Source organism: Bos indicus x Bos taurus, chromosome 20, assembly GCF_003369695.1.
Source record: "Bos indicus x Bos taurus breed Angus x Brahman F1 hybrid chromosome 20, Bos_hybrid_MaternalHap_v2.0, whole genome shotgun sequence".
Taxonomy (NCBI): Eukaryota; Metazoa; Chordata; class Mammalia; order Artiodactyla; family Bovidae; genus Bos; species Bos indicus x Bos taurus.
In genome coordinates this window covers 6,307,508-6,326,160 of record NC_040095.1, presented here as the reverse complement: position 1 = coordinate 6,326,160, position 18,653 = coordinate 6,307,508, and the positions used below count along the sequence as shown (strand labels likewise).

At 47.5% G+C, this 18,653-nt stretch overlaps 1 protein-coding gene across 1 annotated transcript; it reads right to left on the bottom strand.

The window, feature by feature from the left end:
• Positions 1-12,019: 12,019 nt before the first annotated feature.
• MSX2 (msh homeobox 2) lies at positions 12,020-17,998 on the bottom strand. The gene is made up of 2 exons (XM_027520396.1): positions 17,534-17,998; positions 12,020-13,746 (listed from the first exon to the last, which is right to left on the bottom strand). The coding sequence occupies exons 1-2, from the start codon at positions 17,910-17,912 to the stop codon at positions 13,322-13,324; spliced, it is 804 nt and encodes a 267-aa protein (XP_027376197.1). The 5' UTR covers positions 17,913-17,998; the 3' UTR covers positions 12,020-13,321.
• Between the last annotated feature and the right edge of the window lie 655 nt (positions 17,999-18,653).

Sequence of the window (18,653 nt, the reverse complement as noted above, 5' to 3'; positions counted from 1 at the left end):
CCTGTGAAGCCAATCTTTGTGGAAGAGGTGAAATTGTAGTCAGTACTCACCCACCACCATCACCACCACCCCGCCACCTGCCAGGATTCACCTCCTAAGGCTGCACAAATATTATCCTCCCCTGACCTCCAATCTGCCAGCTACAGTGACTGACTTAATCCCTAAGTCCTTTAAAAATTAAATTGTGTGTACTTTAACTTGAATTTTCTGTCTGGGGCGGAAGTCTCAACCCTTCTGAGAAGCTTGGGCCCCAACCCCTGTGTATAAGCCTCTCCTTCGCCTTCCACATAATGCCACCTGACTCGAAGAAAGAGGTTAGGTGACAGAACATTGTAAAGTGGTACCTAAATATCGCTCCTGACTCAATGGTTGTGGGATGGGCTCCAGGCAAGCTTTGCAGAAACAGTACCCCATGTCTGCCATGCCGCCTGCCATCTATAGAGTAGCTGGGGTTACCTGGCCTCTTGAAATCCTCTACAAACCCAAATAAATGAACCAACACAATCAACCTGGGGCTCTCTCCATCACAGAGTGCTCTTTGTCCATTTATTTTATGTGAGTCACTTACTTTTCATTTATGATCATATTTCATAACCTACCAGCAAATGGCCTACAGTTTGTGAGATGTGATGAAGGCTCAGTCATGTGCAACCTCGTTCTGGCCCAGAGTTTAGAAATCTGGGCTCTGATAAGTGCAGGGTGACTATCAGGCTTTGAGGTAGATTTTTACACTCTATGAATTAGTAACACGTGAAACGGTTAGGTTTTTCTACAATAACCTCAAAATCAAGATATGTTTCACAAAGGGTTGTTGCAGCCTCAGATATGGGTCCTGTGACCTGTGTTATTATGTCCTTCAGAAAGTCATGGAACCTCCTAACCCCCTAAAGAGATTTTGAGTTGAGCATAGTTCAGTATAGCAGGGATGACGATTTTTACTTTTGTCTGCACCACACAGCACATGGGATCTTAGTTCCCCAACCAGGGATCAAGCCCTGCACTGGAAGCTCGGAGTCTCACCACTGGATCACCAGAGAAATCCCATGGATGACGCTTTTTATTCTGAAATGACTACTTTTTAATTTCCCACCTGATCCCTTGAAGTGCCCTTTTGCTTTAAAACCCTATCACATGTCTCAAGGGAGCTGGAAAATGTTAATTATGTCTCTGAGGGGTTTCCCTGGTAGGGCCGCTGGTAAAGAATCGTTTGCAATGCAGAAGACCTTGGTTCGATTCCTGGGTTGGAAAGATCCCTTGGAGAAGGGATAGGCTACGCCCTCAGTTTTCTTGGGCTTCCCTAGTGGCTCAGATGGTAAAAGAATTGGCCTGCAATGAAGGAGACCTGGGTTTGATCTCTAGGTTGGGAAGATTCCCTGGAGGAGGGCATGGCAACCCGCTCCAGGATTCTTGCCTGGAGAATCCCATGGACAGAGGAGCCTGGTGGGCTACAGTCCATGGGGTTGAAAAGACTCCAACATGATTGAGCATCTAAGCTCAGTGCAGCATGCCTCTGAGAAGTACATCTCAGGGCTGCAGAAGCAGGGACCCTAAGTCCTGCACTACAGAAGAGAAAACTGAGGCTCTGAATAATAAAAGAGAGATTGTCATCCTGAGTGAAGTAAGGCAGATAGAGAAAGATATATATCATATGATATCGCTTATATGTGAACTTATTAAAAATGGTGCAAATAAAGTCATTTACAAACAGAAATAGAGGCACAGATGGTTATGATTACCCAGGGGGAAATAATGGAGGGGAGGGATAAACTGGGAGATTGGGACTGACATATACACACTGCTGCTGCTGCTGCTGCTAAGTCACTTCAGTCCTGTCCGACTCTGTGTGATCCCATAGATGGCAGCCCACCAGGCTCCACCGTCCCTGGGATTCTCCAGGCAAGAACACTGGAGTGGGTTGCCATTTCCTTCTCCAATGCATGAAAGTGAAAAGCAAAAGTGAAGTCGCTCAGTCATGTCCGACCCTCAGCGACCCCATGGACTGCAGCCTTCCAGGCTCCTCCGTCCATGGGATTTTCCAGGCAAGAGTACTGGAGTGGGGTGCCATTGCCTTCTCCGATATACACACTACTATATGTAAAATAGATAGCCAATAAGGACGTATGGTATAGCACAGGGAACTCTTCTCAATATTCTGTAACAACTTATATGAGGAAAGAATGTAAAAAAAAGAGTGGATATTTGTATATGTATAACTGATTCACTCTGCTGTACTCTTAAAACTGACACAACATTGTAAACCAACTATACGCCAAAAAAAATTTTTTTTTAAGAAATTTTTCTGGAGATTCTCCTTCCAAAGTAGTTCTCATTAGAGTCAGAACTCACCCCCTCCCACTCCTGTGAGTGAGTGCATTAATTAACCTCTGGACCACCCTGTAAAACAAACTCTAAAGAAGTGTCCTACATCCACTTAGACAATTTTATAACTCAGGAGAGTTTCATTTAACGCAATGCTTTAAATATTTCTTGCCCATGAAATATAAGGACAAGCAGAATTGACTCTACAGAGTCTGGCTAACATACCAGTCAGGGTCGTGAAAGTTTCTTTAATATTCATCAGTGACCAGTCATAGCAGACTTGAACCAAATCAAAAAAGTTTTTATAACTGCCTTGATAGCACTACCTGGTCCATCTTGCCAAATGCAAATCATTTTTATTGTCTTGGTGAACTGAACCAACTTTTTAAAAGCTTGAACTCATGGCAAACCTACATATTTTCTAAAATTTTAAAAATCAGCAGAACCCAGAGCTCCAAAAAGTGTTCCCGGAACCATTACGTCATTTAGTAAAACATTCGCCTTCATTCATTCAATAAACGCTGTGCTTACTGAGCACCTTCTAAGGCCATGCACCATTCAGAGCACTAGGGATACAGTTCAGAACCAGATGGAACAAAGCTCTGCCCTCTGGGCTTCCTGTCTCTTGCATGCATGCAAGCTAACTTGCTTCAGTCCTGTCTGACTCTTTGCGACCTCATGGACTGTAGCCCGCCAGGCTCCTCTGTTCATGGGATTTTGCAGGCAAGAATACAGGAGTGGGTTGTCATGCCCTCCTCCAAGGGATCTTTTTCAACCCAGGAATCAAACCCATGGATCAAACCCATGTGTCTTCTGTCTCTGGCATTGGCAGGCAGATTCTTTACCACTAGCGCCACCTGGGAAGCCCTTATCCCACTGCTAATCCCTGCCTTGATTTACCTGTAAAGTGAGATTCCCTGGAGCCATCAGTGGCTGGTTGGGACTTGAACTCAGTAACTCAGGTATCTCATTTGACGGTCTTTGGTGGAAGCCTCGAAATATCAATAAAAAGAGGGGCATAGCCAGAGCAATCTTTTTGGAAGAGAGTATGATGGCATTGGAGACGTGTTGCCTAGCAGGCATGCTATTTTTACCAAGATGGCATGTTACAAGATGAATAAAAATAGCAAAAGTTTTCTGGAAAAAAAAATTGCTTTTACTCACACTTTCTCTAAGCTTGGGAAAATATTATTTGTTCAGATCAAATAATAGACGCAGATGGTTTTAATTTGAACTGACTGCAGGACATAGATGGATATTATTGGGGACCAGAGTCCATCCCCTCATTCTGGTGTTCTTCATCTGACTGTTTCTTTAACTGAGCTAAAAGTATTTACGGTAGAGGAGACCTGGATGTCAGGTTGCTCAGAAATCAATTTGCCAATGTCTATTTGAGCTCAGATCAGCTGAACTGAACTAGAGATGTAACTATTCCCCCGACTTGTTTTCCCAATATTGTTCTTCCACATAGCTCCTATGTGACTTTGAGCAAGTCACTCCACTCTGAACCTCTTGCACAATATAATCACAAAATTCCCTTCTCCTCTAAGACTTTTTTTTATTATTCTTGAACCTGCCTGGTTCAAGATACTAGCCTGAAATGTCTTTTGCTTCAGATGACAATTTCTTATTTTAAATCAATTCAGAAACCCGTGGGCCCAAGGACAATCTCTTTCACCTGGTTTCTGTTCCTGTAAGTGACACAAACCCCAGATTCTTAATAAAACAGTGACCATTCCGCAGTAGCGGTTTCTGGACCACGATCCTTGGACTCCAAGGATCTGCCATCCACCAGTTGGGAGACCACTGGCAAATCACATAAACTCTTAGGGTCTCAGTTTCTTTATCTATAAAATGGGATGACATAGATTGGGCTGCTACTCAGATTAGGATGAAATTTGGGATCCACTTCCTGGCCCATAGAAAGTGCTCATTTAATTCAGCTATTCTCCAAGGAGATGAACAACATCATCTTTTCCCTCTTAGTTGTAGTGTATTTTAATAATTCTGTTTGGAGAATTTCAGGAAGGTCTTGGGGCATGTTGGGATCTATGTTCAGGATCAATGGTGTGTGCTGAGATCCAGACAAAAAGGTCTTAACTTGCTGTTGATTAAGGAGAAGGGAGGCTTAGTTTCCCATGCTGTCAATGTTGCAATTTTGAATCCCAAAGAGTCATTACAAATTTATTTTATATATCTTGCTCTAAAAAGCATATGATTTCCCCCTTTCTACACTTAGCCAGGGATGGCATGTAGAGGTAAATTTGGGCATTATTGCCTTTGAAAGAGACATTTGAATCTGGCTCAGCTTTCATCAGAGTGGGGAAATCTGCCTTCCCTCTAATTGCTTCCTTCCTTCTGAGACCTAAAATTTCCTTGGCACTCCCCTGCTACTTGCAAGGGAAAAATCAGTTTTACCTTCTCTTCAAAGTGGGCTGTGCCTTAGTGGACCTGTCTACACAGGACAGAGAAGTCCCTAACCCTAGGAATAATTCAGATCTGCAAGTCCAGCCCTAAAGGCGAAGCCACCTCACACTGCCCTCTGCCCGCTCCCGGGAAGGCACTGACGTGGCAGACACGTTGCCCGCCCCCCCAGCCCACACCCATTTGGGATGACTTCATTGCCCAGTTGCTTTCCTGGAATTCTCAAGCCCGAGATCATATTCCCCACACCCACCCCTGGGATCTTTTACATTGTCTTTTGGCTCCTCTCTGTTCCCCTTGCTAAACAAAGAGAAATCCAACCGGAAAGACTAGAAGGGGTAAGTGGCTGATGTGGTGGAAAGGAGGGGGCAAGGGACAATTTGCAGCCCTCTGACTTTCCCTAAATTGGCCAATTTCACATCAATAAGTGCTTCATCCATCACCACCACCTTTCAGGTGATTTTCTGTGATGGAATTTCGGGAGGGGAGGCACTTAGCATCTTATACACAATTCCTTTACAAAGTCAGTTTTTCCATCATCAGGCATTCTCAGCGCTCAAATAAAAACAGGCAGAGCTTGCTACTAAAATAGCTCTTTTTACATAAGGCCCTGCAACTCAGAAACTCCTTTCAGGGACTTATATACTTTCTTGAGTCAAAAAGAAAAAAGCAAACTAGACAGACTTCTAGTCCAGTGAGGACTTAACCTCCCCCATGAGGGAGGAAACTATACAATTAGCTGTCAAGCCTGACTCTGCTTCCTTGCTGTTTGACCTTAGGGAAGTGACCTCACCTCTCTGAGCACCCTTTTTATTTTCTATGACATGGTAATAATAATAATACCCCATCGATTGCCTCAAGGGCCAAATGAGGATGAGAGTATTTTGGACACTGTCATATACTTTATAACAAAATATAAGGGATTAAGAAAGGGTATGGTATAAAGGAAGTTAATCACCGACTTTAGATGACTCTTGCCCCTCTCATCTTCTTTTTTAAATTACAGTTGACTTACAATGTTATTAGTTTCAGATGTACAACATCTCTTTTTTTAATATGGAAGAGTTCTTAATAAGAACTAATAATAAGTATAAAATTCTAGGTAATTAAATATTGCATCATAATTTGCAATTTTTTATTTTAAAGTGGAATATAAAATGTGTATTATGGTTAATGGCATCTTTGCTTAGTTGAAATACATTGCATATATTTAACACAACTCTTTCTCTCGTTCTCTCTCTCTCTCTATATATATATATGCTATAACTTGCTCTTTTCACTTAACCTTTTATGTCAGTATTACTGCAAATCGACCCAAGCCAATCTGGCCACTTGGCCTCACACAGCAAGTCAGTGTCACCTGCTTCATCCTTGGTTAGGTGTATAATTGTTCCCTCTCAACGAGGGGGAAACTACATAAAACATAAACATAATGCACTTGTTTTAAATCAAAGGCTCTTGATATGGATAGAAGGGGCAGAGGGCAATAGAAATTGCTGGAACTGACATGGCTTGCTGGGCTCTGAGCTCCCCAGCTGCGTGATTCAGCCTGGCCTTGCCTCCTCTCTGGGAATTTCGCTATCCTCGGTTTGTTTTTCTGCTCTGCGAAAACGAGAGACGCCACAGTTCCTGAGTTGCAGGGATTGCTCTGAAGGTAGAGTGCAAAAGGGAGTGGATGGCATTCAGGCAGGAGACAGGTCAGGACCTCAGTTTGAGGGCAACCTCCCCACAGCTCGCCCCGGGGCTCCGGCCCCAGTGTCCTCACCTGGAAAACGGAAACACTTCCCAGAGTAGGTGGAGGAATAAACAAACTCCTGTAGGTAGTACCTGGTCCGCACACCTTAATGCCGGGGCTCCGGGTAAATCCTTGGCCTCTGGGAGGCACTATTGTCTCGTTCTTCTACATATGGGCTGTGGAATTGCCGGGTCGCAAGGTCGCGTCCCAGGAGGGCCAAGGCCTACCTTTGCCACCTGGGGAACATTAAAGAATAAACCTAAATTCCCTTAATTCAAATGGAGATGGTAACACCTCCCAGACAGACGGTGGTGAGACTTCAAGGAGTGTGTAAATCGCTGAGCACCAGTGTCTGGCACTTGGGATGCTCTCAATAAAAGGGGACTGTTATTATCTGCTTGGCTTGCTCCTCGGGGCGTCGAGGTGTAAGTTTAATGACGGGGAAGGGGGTGGGAGCGGGATGCGGGGCGCCTGGTCGGCTGAGATGTCCTGGGCCAGAGCGGGCCGGGCCGGTGTCAGCGCGCATTTATTGATGGCAGGTATTTGGGGAGTAATTGAGCGCGGCGGCCGGCCCGGGGCGAGAGTGGGCCTCCACGAGCAATTAAATGTGATTAGGCCGAGACCTTCGGGATCCAGCTGGGTGATTGATAACCCGGCCGCATTCCTGCCGGGCCCGCGACATCAAACGGGCGGCCGGCGGCGGGCGGGGCGGAGGGGCTGAGCGCGGGGACCTGGCCCTTCTCGGCCCGGCGCTGCCCTTCTAGCCCGAGACGCCCACGGTTCCAGGGAGAAGCCCAGCGACTTGCCCTGCCCCCTGCTCAGGGGTCTCTTCCTTGCTGGCTTGCCAGGTGCAGCAGGGGCGGGAAAGGCACCGAGGGGAGGTGGTGATCGGGAGCCCCCTGAGCGAGGCGAGGCGTCCGCAGGAGCGGGGCCAGCGGGTGCTGGCGGGGTTCCTGCAATCAATCGGGCACAGAATCGCTGGAACCGGGGAAGAAAGAAGTAAAACAGAGAACGAGAAGGGGACAAGTAGGTAGGAATAAGAATAAATAGAAAAGGAAAAACTATTGAGAGACACGTGGAGGAACAAAATGACAGAAAAGTGAAGACAAGAGGGAGAAAAGAGGAAGTTAAGAATGAGACCCTGAAGAAGAATTGTATGGACTGAAGATAAAGGGGAAAAAAATTAAAAAGAGAGTGGGACAGACCTGAAAAAGATTGAAAGCAGGTGAATAAAAGAGCAAAAGAATAAAAAAAAATAAATAAAGTGAGGAGTGGGCTTAAGATGGGGCATGAAAGTCAAAAAAAGGGGCGGAGGGAATAAGGGAGATGAAGATAACATGAATTTGAGCAAACTCAAATAATGAGATAGTGAAGGAAGGGGAGGCCTGTTGTCCTGCAGTCCATGGGGTCACTAAGAGTCGGACACGACTGAGTCATTGAACAGCAGCAGCAAAGGCAACTGGAAGCCCAGAGGCAGCGCTGGCCGGGTGCCTCCCTCGCTGTACCTTCACCCCCACCCCAGCCCTGCCTCAGTCTCAGCCAGTTCTCTGCCTGGAGCTCAGTGCTGCCTGGTGCCTGGGAGAACTGGCATGTGCCCCCAGCAGCCTGAGTCTGGCCCAACCCTAGCCCCAGGCCAGCTCCTTGCCCCTCCAGGCTGGACGAAGGGCAGCTCCCCCCACCGCAGGCCCAGTGTGAGCAGAGGGCTCCCTGCACCCCAAGTCAGGCCCCACACACCATAAATCACAAGTGGAGGTGCTGGGGGGTTCCCGGGGCTGTTGTCATCGTTATCTCCGGAGCCAGGGCACAGTTTCTGTCTGTGCTGACTCCACAGACAGGATCAAAACAGCATGAAAGAAATCAGAGCGAGAACGTCGGGCGGCGGGAGCTGGACTTCTAAAACCCCCTTCCGCCCCCATAGGCTTCAATATTAAAAAACCCCCTAGGAGCCTCAGACACTGTATTAATTAGTGCAACCACCCATGAAAAGTTGGGTTTGGAGCGGCATTCTTTGCCCTGTGTGAAAAACCAAGTCTAATAAACAATTGTTAAGTTGGCCTGTTGCCGCTGGTAAATTACATAGCATTAAAAAAATAATGCTTTTCATATTAGGCACTAATTAAAGGTTGGGACAGCTTTAAAACAAGAGAGGGAGGGGGGAAATCAAAGAAAATATAAAAATGTTCTTTCAAGAGTTATGGGAGGTTAATAAAGTAGGTCTGTTAGAGTGAGCCTACTTTGCCCCTAGCTACAGCCAAACTGGAGCCACCACAATTGGGTCTCAATAAGATAATGATATTCCTTTCTCTGCTATTAAAAGCCTCCCAGTGCAAACTTAAAATGATTTATTTAATTTAGGAAATTATGAGGTGTAACTTCAAAGCCCGAGCCGTTAGTAATGGAAAATACCAGGTTGTTTAAAATTATAATAATAATTGTTTGGAGGACTCAGGACATCAAAGTGTTTTCATCAACAAATGCAGAGGGGTCCGGAGGAGGTTGGAAAGAGTCAGAGGAGGTGGATGGAGTTTGGATTTGATTATTATGAACCTTATCAGGGCAGGATTCAGGATTCCCGCAGCCTGGTACTCTGTTCTGCTTTGAAGCAGGCTATTTTGGAAAGTAATTTTACTGCTTTTTATTTAGTTCCTAGCAGGGAGGGAGGTGAGAGGGTTGTTGGGGGTGGGAGAGAGATGGAGGGGTCCAGGAGTTGACAGCAGACTTTTCCTCATTGCTCTCTGGCCGATTTCATTGATTTCATTAAGGAGGCCTACAGCATCACCAATCTTGAGATTTCTTTTTTTAACTTACATTGAAGGGGAAAACAGGCACAATCAACTTCACCAACTGGGCCCTGTGACTTCAGGGAGGGGTGTGTGTGTGTGTGTGTGTGTGTGTGTGTTTGACGTGGGTTCTTTTATAAATGAGGTTTATGTTTATTCCAAACCCAGCAGTGGAGAGGGATTGGGGGTGGGGAGGTGGCCTCTCCAACCCGTGGCAAATGAGCGGCTTTTATAGCAAAGAATGGCCGTGGGAGTTTTCATTCGGTCAGACAAGGTTCTGCTCAAAGGCAGGGATCCTCTTTTCAGTCGGGTCAGGCAGACGTTTCACCAGCGCCTGCTCTCAGCCAGCCAGGCCTTTGCCGCTTACCTCCTGCCGGCCCTGCTCCTCCCCAGGGCTGCAAGGGGGAGGAGGCTGTTCAGGCTGAGCCTCAGGTCCCCTGTGATGGAGAAGCTGGCACCCTGGGTGAGAAGCCCCTTACAGCAATGAGGGGTGGGGAAGGAGATGCAGAGAGGGGCTCCAGAGCAGGGCTGTGCTGGGATCTGGGCTGGGGGGTCTGGAGGGCTCCCTAGGGTCCTTCATCCCTCAACTCCTCTAAGACAGGTCCTTCAGGGCCCCCTTTGCCAGACTTCACCTCCTCCAGGCTCATACTTTGGCCTGAATTCTGCTGGCCCCCTTTATGGACTCTGGGACCTTAGTGAGCCCCTGAGCCTCAGTTTCCTCACCTATAAAATGGCATCAATAATACCTCCCCAGGGGGGTGTGCAATGACTGGATGAGATGAGACAGAAGATGCCGAGTTCCATACTTAGTAGGAGCTCAATACATAGGATTCCTTCTCCTTTCCGTCCTCTCTGCTTCCTGAGAGCAGAACCGTATTGCTGGGAAGTTTTAGATAAAAGCCTTAAGAATTACAGGAGGGCGGGTGGAGCTGTGTGCCAGTCTCCCGACAGCTTAGGCGACTATGGCCAAAACCGGCACGCGGACATCTTCGGTTTTCATTTCCAAGGCGCGCTGCGCGGGTCCTTGGTGACTCGGGGCCCTCTGTCACCGCAGGTTGTTGGTCTGGTCCCTGAGACGCCTGGCATACCAAGCCCGACATACTCAGGGACTCTGGCGACTGCCAAACCTAAGGCGGGGCCGGCAGTTCGGAGGGAGCCCCAGAGCACCGCGCACCGGCGGCCCCGCGGACCTCTGGCCGCGGTCTGGGCCCCTGTAACCCGGCCACGTCCTCGACTAGGGGGTAACCCCATCCACCCAGGAGCTCTGTGGTGCATGTATTGGAGCCTGAGCAACTCTTTTCCCCTGTCCCGGCCTCAGGTTTTCGCTGGGATTTAGGGCGATTGAGGAAATGCGCAGGCGCTTAGACGGTTTCCAATCCACCCCGCTGACCACGCAGGACGCAGCCCGGATTCTCCGAAAACCACTCTGGCCCGTGACCCCCTGCTCTCCGGGGCAAGCTGACTCTTAACCCAGAGGCGGCAGTGTCTCCGGATCCCCCATCCTGGGCTGAGGTCGCCGGAGGCTAGGGTCTGAGATCCCCCGGGAAAGAAGCTCGATGGGCTGGTTCATTAGGGACCCAGCTTGGCGGCAGATGACGAAACCGGGAAGGGCTTCCGCCTTCAGAAAGCGCATCCCGTAAATGAGATGGCCCAGCGGGATGGCAAGGGCACACGTTCGGGGAGATTTGAGACGCTCTTGCAGATCATTCCAGCTCCGGAGTGCAGTGGCGGAGCTGGGAGAAATCGGTCAGACCCCAGCTTCGGAGGCGATCCCTGGGTTTGGATCACACTTCGCAGAAGAAACTCACCGCCCGACCTTGGGAGCCTCTGCCCGACCGGAAAATGGAGTTTCCGGAGCCCACCTCTAAACCGGGTGTGGCACAAAGCAAACGGACGAAAGCGCTAGTCTTAGTAGGCGTCAGGTTCCAGTCTCCTCACCTCAGTCTTCGCACCACCGTTTTCCGCTCCCTTCCGACTTGTTCCCAGGGTCACCGGAGCCCCTCACCCGGAAAGAGCCCTCGGAAAGGTATCATCAATGGCTACTTGGTTTCTTTGTGCAACAGAAAGCAGAGTTTGATTCTTCCCCGCTTCCTCTACCCATTACCAATTTATTTTCATGGTGATGCCTCAAAACCCAAGCCTGACCCCCGTTCCGTAGCCAGTGGAAAGGCAGACTGCAAAGCAAAGGGCACTTGAATGGACTACCTTCCCCCTACAAACCGAAAAGAGCATTTGTTCGAGATCGATCTCCTTGGAAGGGAGATAGGAATGGTAAACGGAATGTGATTTGACACAGTCCTGAAAGGGCAACAGGCATCCATCTATCCTGCACCCCATCCCCCAAGTGAATGCATCCAGTTACCATCTCCATTTGCAAAGAACTATATAGGTCCGTTCCCTCAGCTTGTTTTGTTTAGCTGAGAGATTTCAAGTTCAAGATTTTTCCCTTGAAAAACCCCTGATTCTGGCCTATCCCTGGGCCCTGCCACTTCTAAGCTCATCTTTCACTGATTTGAAAAACTCCTAATAGCAATTTTCCTTGAGTAACACAAGCTGCCAAAGGAAGCAGTTCAAAGTCTTTTGCTGTTTTCAATGGACTTCCCTACCCCAGGCTGAATCTGGCCACAGCTCTTGATTGATTCACATTAAAATCATCATAAAAATCACCAGGCCCCCTCCCCCATTTGGGTGGCATTTCTGGGTTAAGTCCAGCTAAAGAACACAGAGCGCCTCTTAAAAATAATTGTGACTTTGGACAGACTTTACTGCAATAAAACAAACGTTTAATTTAATTCAGAATAAGAGATAAGAAATAACTCTTCAATAAAATATATAAAATTATACAAGGCACCCTTTCAAAGGGATAAAGGTATACTTGGGACAGGGAGGGGGTGCTGGATAGAAAGATTAAATACCAAGGAGCTATATGGGCTGTCTGACAACACCATTTTTTATCAAGTCAAAACATGGCTTTACCCTCTGCCCCCAATATGTTAAAAAGTATATAAATTTTTCTAATAAGTTTAGCACATACAATAGGTACATACAGAGAAAGCATGATTTTCTTCTTTTTGGATCTATTCATTGCTCAAGAATATTTAGCATATAGACAATGGTTACAAGATACTCATTTTTTTTTTTTAAAGCAGAGAATTAACTACATCCCTCCCCCAAATTGCCTTTGCAATGTGTGAGGACTGACATACCCAGTGGTTCACAGAAACCATCAATTCCTCCCAACATGCTTTAACTTTTCTCTCCCCAATTATCTGAAATGAAGTTAAGCAACAGCCTTGAGAGGAATTAGGAAGGACCTCCGTTTTCCACCTTACCCCGGAGGACTCTCAGGATTCTAATCTTTTATTGATCTTACAAAAACTTTTAATAATGTGTAATAAACAAGGTGGAGAGGGGGGAAAAATATAGGGCCAAATAGGGTCATGTCTAGTGAGTTTTCGATCTATGTGAGTTTTTAATGCACATGAAAAATGCAAAAACATGGTGTGTCCCTTCCCTGGGAGGAATCTCTCCATATCTACTCCTTATGCAAGTAATGTCTAATTCTAACGTTTGTTTTCCATAAGCTAAAGTCAGTTATTCCATCCAAATCACCAGATTTCAGCAATTTTAGCAAATAATTTGTCTCCCCCATAAGAAAAAAAACAACAGGTAGACTTAAGCAGTATCTTTTAGGAAGGTGATATATAGAGAAAAAAGATATATATATATATAAATTTTGCCTTTCAAAATAATTTGATTTTTATGTCTGCTGTATAAAAATGTATTATATTTTATTATATATATATTTATATATAAAAACTGTCAGAGCCAATCTTTTATGAAAGGGGTGGGGGGCGCATCTGGCAGATTAACCAAGAAAACAGGGCTTGGGTGTCTCCAGTCAAAAGAAGCAATTTGAACTATGTCTGTGGCCCTGTCGACCTAGCCGCTGAGGCTGAGGGTGGTGCATGCAAGGTTTGTAGAGCGGGACTGTCTTCTTGGAGAGGGACGGGGGAGGCTTTTAAACAAACATCCATCCCGGAGTCTATTGAGCTGGTCTTCCTTAGGATAGGTGGTACATGCCATATCCCACTGGAGTCGCATAGAGTCCGACGGGCGGGATGGGGAGCACAGGTCTATGGAAAGGGTAAGATGCACCATATAGAGATGCTGCTTGCAGGGGAGAGTTGATGGGGAAAGGGAGGCTGAAGCCGGAGGGCAGCATAGGTTTTGCAGCCATTTTCAGCTTTTCCAGTTCTGCCTCCTGCAGTCTTTTCGCCTTGGCTCTTCGGTTCTGGAACCAGATTTTGACCTGGGTCTCTGTGAGGTTCAGAGAGCTGGAGAACTCTGCCCGCTCTGCGATGGAGAGGTACTGTTTCTGGCGGAACTTGCGCTCCAGAGCGAGGAGCTGGGACGTGGTAAAGGGTGTGCGGGGCTTCCGATTGGTCTTGTGTTTCCGCAGGGTGCAGGTGGTGGGGCTCATGTGTCCTAGGGAATAGAAATGGAGAGTGAGTTAGCAAAAGAAAGTGGCTTTGTCACCGGGTATGTCCATGTGGGAGGGAGGGAAGGGCTCCTCTTCATCATTCAAAAAGGAACCTCAGTGAAAACCATGTAAGGTTAATGTGTTTTTTGGTGGTGGAGGGTCGAGAAGGACCAAACTTAAGTGAATTTGTTGTTTTGCTTTAAAAAATTGAATCTTTTTACAAAAAGTTGGGCAGTTAAATGGTGTCACAGAATTTTCTATATGGCAAACAAACAGCATTAGAGATCATAAAACATGAACACATCCCTGATATGCCAAGAGAGCTGAGGGTTCTCTGAAAAACAAAACCCCATCTCTTCCTGGTGACTCATCTTAAAGGGGTCCCCTCTCTATACCAGGAAATGTTGGGATTGCATCAGCATATTTATGAAGGATAATTGTGCCGATAAGGTCTGCTGTAAATTAATAGCATCTTTGGATTGGGGAGCAGCCTCATGCAATAAACAACCACAGAGCTGTCATTCCCTCCAGTCTACAGATTATAAAACCTGAACATCATTTCACAGATCTGGATGTGGGATAACTTTCTTGGCTGGGTGCTTCTGTAATATAAACTTTACAGAAGGAGGGAAAAATTAGCTTGCCCATAAATGTAAATGTCAGGGGAAATCATACTGCCTCCTGAATTGAGAGCATGTGATGACATCTTAGTCATCTCTCCTACCCATTCTATGGTTTGGAGCAAACGTGTAAATGATTAGCTTGTTGCTGGCATTTAGAAAGAAAGAATAACAAGCAAAATAAAGGTATGCCAATGGCATCCAGACTTTACATTTAAAATGGATTCAATTATAGGAAGTCACAGGACAGAGCATCCTTGTGATTCCATAGAATCAACTAACTTTGGGCTTTTCCTTAAACGGAATGGGGCCAGGGTGGGTGGGGGGGGGGGGGGGAGCTAAGGGACAGATGCTAAAGAATTCATTTTCTGCATGTGGCTTTTATGAGCTATGCTAATTTTCCAAATGCAGCCACAGTAGTAAGTACTCCAAAGGGAGAATGTTGCATTTCTTGTTTAGTTACTTTGGTGGCCCAAGAAAGTTTACACTTCATAGTTGAGGGTGACACAGCACAAGTGCCAAGCCAGCCTCCCTTTCCAACGAGAAATGGACTTGTCCTAATGGGACATTATTAACCATCACTTTAAGTGATTACAAAAGAGAGGTAGTGGGTTCTGCACTCAATCAAAAACCAGAAGTCTGGGCAACGGATGGATGAGCAACTACCACAGGAGTGCATACTTCTGCATATGCTAATCCCTAAGTAAGCCAGAGACCTAGGGGTGCCTACTTCTTAATTTGCAAATAAAATAACAACAGAGGCTCAGAGATCTGTGAAATTCTCACTCTTCAAAGACTTGACCGGGCTGCTTGGGAGAACCCAGTGGTCACAGCACAGACACCAAGCTTCTAGAGTCTACACTTGCCCCTGTTGAAAGGAACTCCGTGCCTGGGCAGTCATTCCGCTGATCCTAGGGGCTGCATTTGAATTATGAAGTCCAGGAGATGGGTATCTTGCGGTATATCAAAGCTATAAGGCTATGAGGCTTCCTACCCAGCATACTACTCCTCACCCTCCCATCCCCACTCCATTTTAAACCTGAGGAAGGATGAGATTATACAAAGCAAAACAGCATCGGTCCTACTGCCTATGAATAACAAAACCCGGCCTGGGTAAGTGGCTCCCTCCTGCCCCAGGCTCTGGCCCTAGGCTCCCGGAACCCACTGCTTCTACCACAGGGATCCCGAGGCCATCTCCAGGCCTAAACCACGACTGACCCACTTTTTGTTTTAAAGTTAAAACAAACTTTAAAGTTTAAAGTTTATTTTAAAGTTAAATCCTTTCTCATAATCTCCGATTTTTCTCATGAGAAGGCCACATCCAGGGCTGCCTTACCTTGGGCCCTGGCAGGCATATTTACAGAACTCCAAGAACCTAAGTAAGTGGAAATCTCTGACCTCTGGATACTACTCCCTGTAAGGTCTGAATCATTGATGTGAGGCTGGGAATTGACCCAGGCCTATGAATACACAGACACTCAATATTCGTCAAAACAAATTAAGTTATTTAAAGTTTCTGAGCCTCTATTTCACCATCAATAAAATGGGTAAGTAACACTGATCCTGCAGTTCAGAGTACCAAATTTTAGAATGCCCAGAGTCCTGGGCTGCCACCAGGTAGGTGATCATTAAATGTCCCCAGGCCTTTCTTGTCAAGCCCAAACTCGACGTGTGCAGATTCCTCTGAACTCTGCTGAAATGTCCTCATCTGTTACTGGGAGGCTGGCTTCAGCCACAGAGATCAGATAAGATAATACGGTGAAAAGTGCATAAAGCACTGTGCAAACTTGAGGTTAAATTCTTTGAGTCCTTAATCTCCACGCCCTTTGAATCTTTTGGAGTTTCTAACAGGGTGGAGAAAGACGCCAGAGGGGACCGCCACTGACGTCTGGTTATATGGCCTTGTTCTGTTCACAAAATACTTGTTTCTGAGTTTTCCCAGCTGATGGAAATAGGGTAAAATGTGCTGCTCCTAGCTTTGGGAAAAAAAATCCCTCCGCAGGCCCCTTCTCTCTCACTTTTCCTAGAGGTACAGTGAGGGCAGAGACATCTTAAAGGTCAGGAGATATAAGTAAAAGGAGCTATAGGAAATGAATGGTTTGTCCAAATTGCAAAAAATACCCAAGGCCCCCAAAATAGATGTAAATGCTGGAAGAGAAATCAGCTCTCCTGGGCCTCTCTGTTCTTCCTTATTGGCAGGAAGCGGGGTGCAGGTGTTTCAGCTTTTCCTTGGTCTCTCTGGGTAGAAGGATCAAAGGTGGCCAGGGCTAGGGCTTGGACACCAGGGCCCCTTGCCCAATTCTGCCACTGTTGGTGACCTGGCTGAATCAAGTTCAATCCTCAAAGTCTGGGTGTCTGAAAACTGAGATAACCACAGGTCCCGGGCTTCTCCCCACACTTCGAGGTTCCAGCGATGACCGGGATATGGTGAACTAATAAGCATCACTTTGTAAACTCAAGCGCTGCTGGAATGCTGTTAATTATTACTCTGAGCCAAGCGGAGCCCCACGCCGCTGACCCCAGCCCGCTCCCAGCGAAGCGACTTGCCGGCCGTCGGGAGATACTTCTCGCCCCATAGGTCTCTGCCGCCATCCCTCCGAGGGATCGTGCTTCGATGCCCCAGGGACCAACGGAAGATGATCACTGCTACCCCAAAGTCCGATTAGATTTTAACGAGCTCATCTTTAAAATGAGGGCACACCTCGCAGGATTGTGAACTTTGAAAAACAGTAAGGCACTCCGCTTCTCCCTGGTATATTTCGGGTGCACATTAAACGAGAATCCTTCTTCAACTCCCTAGACTGAAACCCCGATGGACAGTGAGAAAAAGCTAAGTGGCCTGAGCGCAGGGCTGTGGGCTAGAGAAAACGACAACCGAGCGATCCCAACCCAGCTGGGTTCACCCTTCAAAGACCAGGGAGTTGGCAATTGTATAGAATACTTTGTGTAGCTGGGGGATCCCGAACACGCGCTGCGCGGCTATCACCCAGAAGGTGTCTTGGATGCCGCTGGACTCTGGGGATATTAAGGGGCCAAGACCTTGCAATGTTTGCTTTAGGGGACACAGTACAGGGGGGCCTCCGTACCCATAGCTTGGAATACTGGCCCCTAGTTCCCTCCGGTACCCCGCGCACCCCACCTACTCCTGGTCCCGGCTCCCGCAGGGACTCACTTGGCGGCGGCGAGTATCTGCCCGGTTCCTGCATCCACGCCGCTCCGTCTTCTGAATTTTCCGACTTGACCGAGGCGGTCTCGAAGGGTTTGACCAGCGGCCCGGGGCTGTGAGCTTCCCGGACGCCGTGGCCAGGCAGCAGAAGCGGCCGCAGGGTGGCCCCGGCGGAGGCGCTTTCGGCTGGCCGCGGGGACGTCTCCTTGGGCGGCTTCTTGTCCGACATGAGCGCCTCCACACTGAAGGGCAGGCTGGAGACCTTGACGCGGCGCTCCTCCGCTGCTCCTTCGGCGCCCCCAGGCCCCGGGCCCGGTCCGGCCACCATCGCCGGGCCCTCCTCATCAGACGAAAACAGGTCATTGCCTTTGGACGGAGAAGCCATGACTTCTCTGCCCTACGTAGCTCCGGGCGCGCGACTCCGCTGGCAACCCGGCAGCTGCGACTCAAACTTTTTTGGGGGGGAGACGGGAGGGGCGCGCCTGGAGCTGTGCCTTTCCTCCAAGGGGAAGTGAGAGACTGGGCTCAGCCAATCCGCGCTCGCCCTGGCGCTGACGCCACGGATGCTAGCCTCCGATTGGTTCTTCCAGAAGAGGCTGGGACTTTTTTTTTTTTTTTTTTTTTCTGTTTGAAATAAATTAGGAGTTAATTACAGGAGCAGTCAGCAGAGTTGTTATTAGGCGATCCCTCAAGGGTTATAATCACGCCAAAACTGAAAAGTCTAAGGCGTAATTAAGGCCGATTATTTAAAGAGGAAGTTCGCCGAGTCCCATTTCTTCTCTCTTTTGACCCCTCTTTTAAAAAGGTTCTCCGCTCCAAAACACGTTTAAAATCTGCAACTGACATTGCAAAAAACTTTGATGAAGCTCCTACTATGGGCCGAAACTGGGCTAACTTAACAGTTTTCCGGGTCAGCACTGAAAGCAAGGGCCAGCATCCCTGTTAAAGGAAATACTACATGCATGGCGCTTATAAGGGTAGATATTTCGCTATTAGCAAGTGCCCATCAGCGTTTGCTATTACTGTAACTCCCCTAGGAGAGGGGCCGGAGGGAGTCAGAGAGGAAGGTGGTCACGACAACCCTCTCCCGAGTAGCTGGAAAATTTAAAGCAGAGCTTTCCATCTC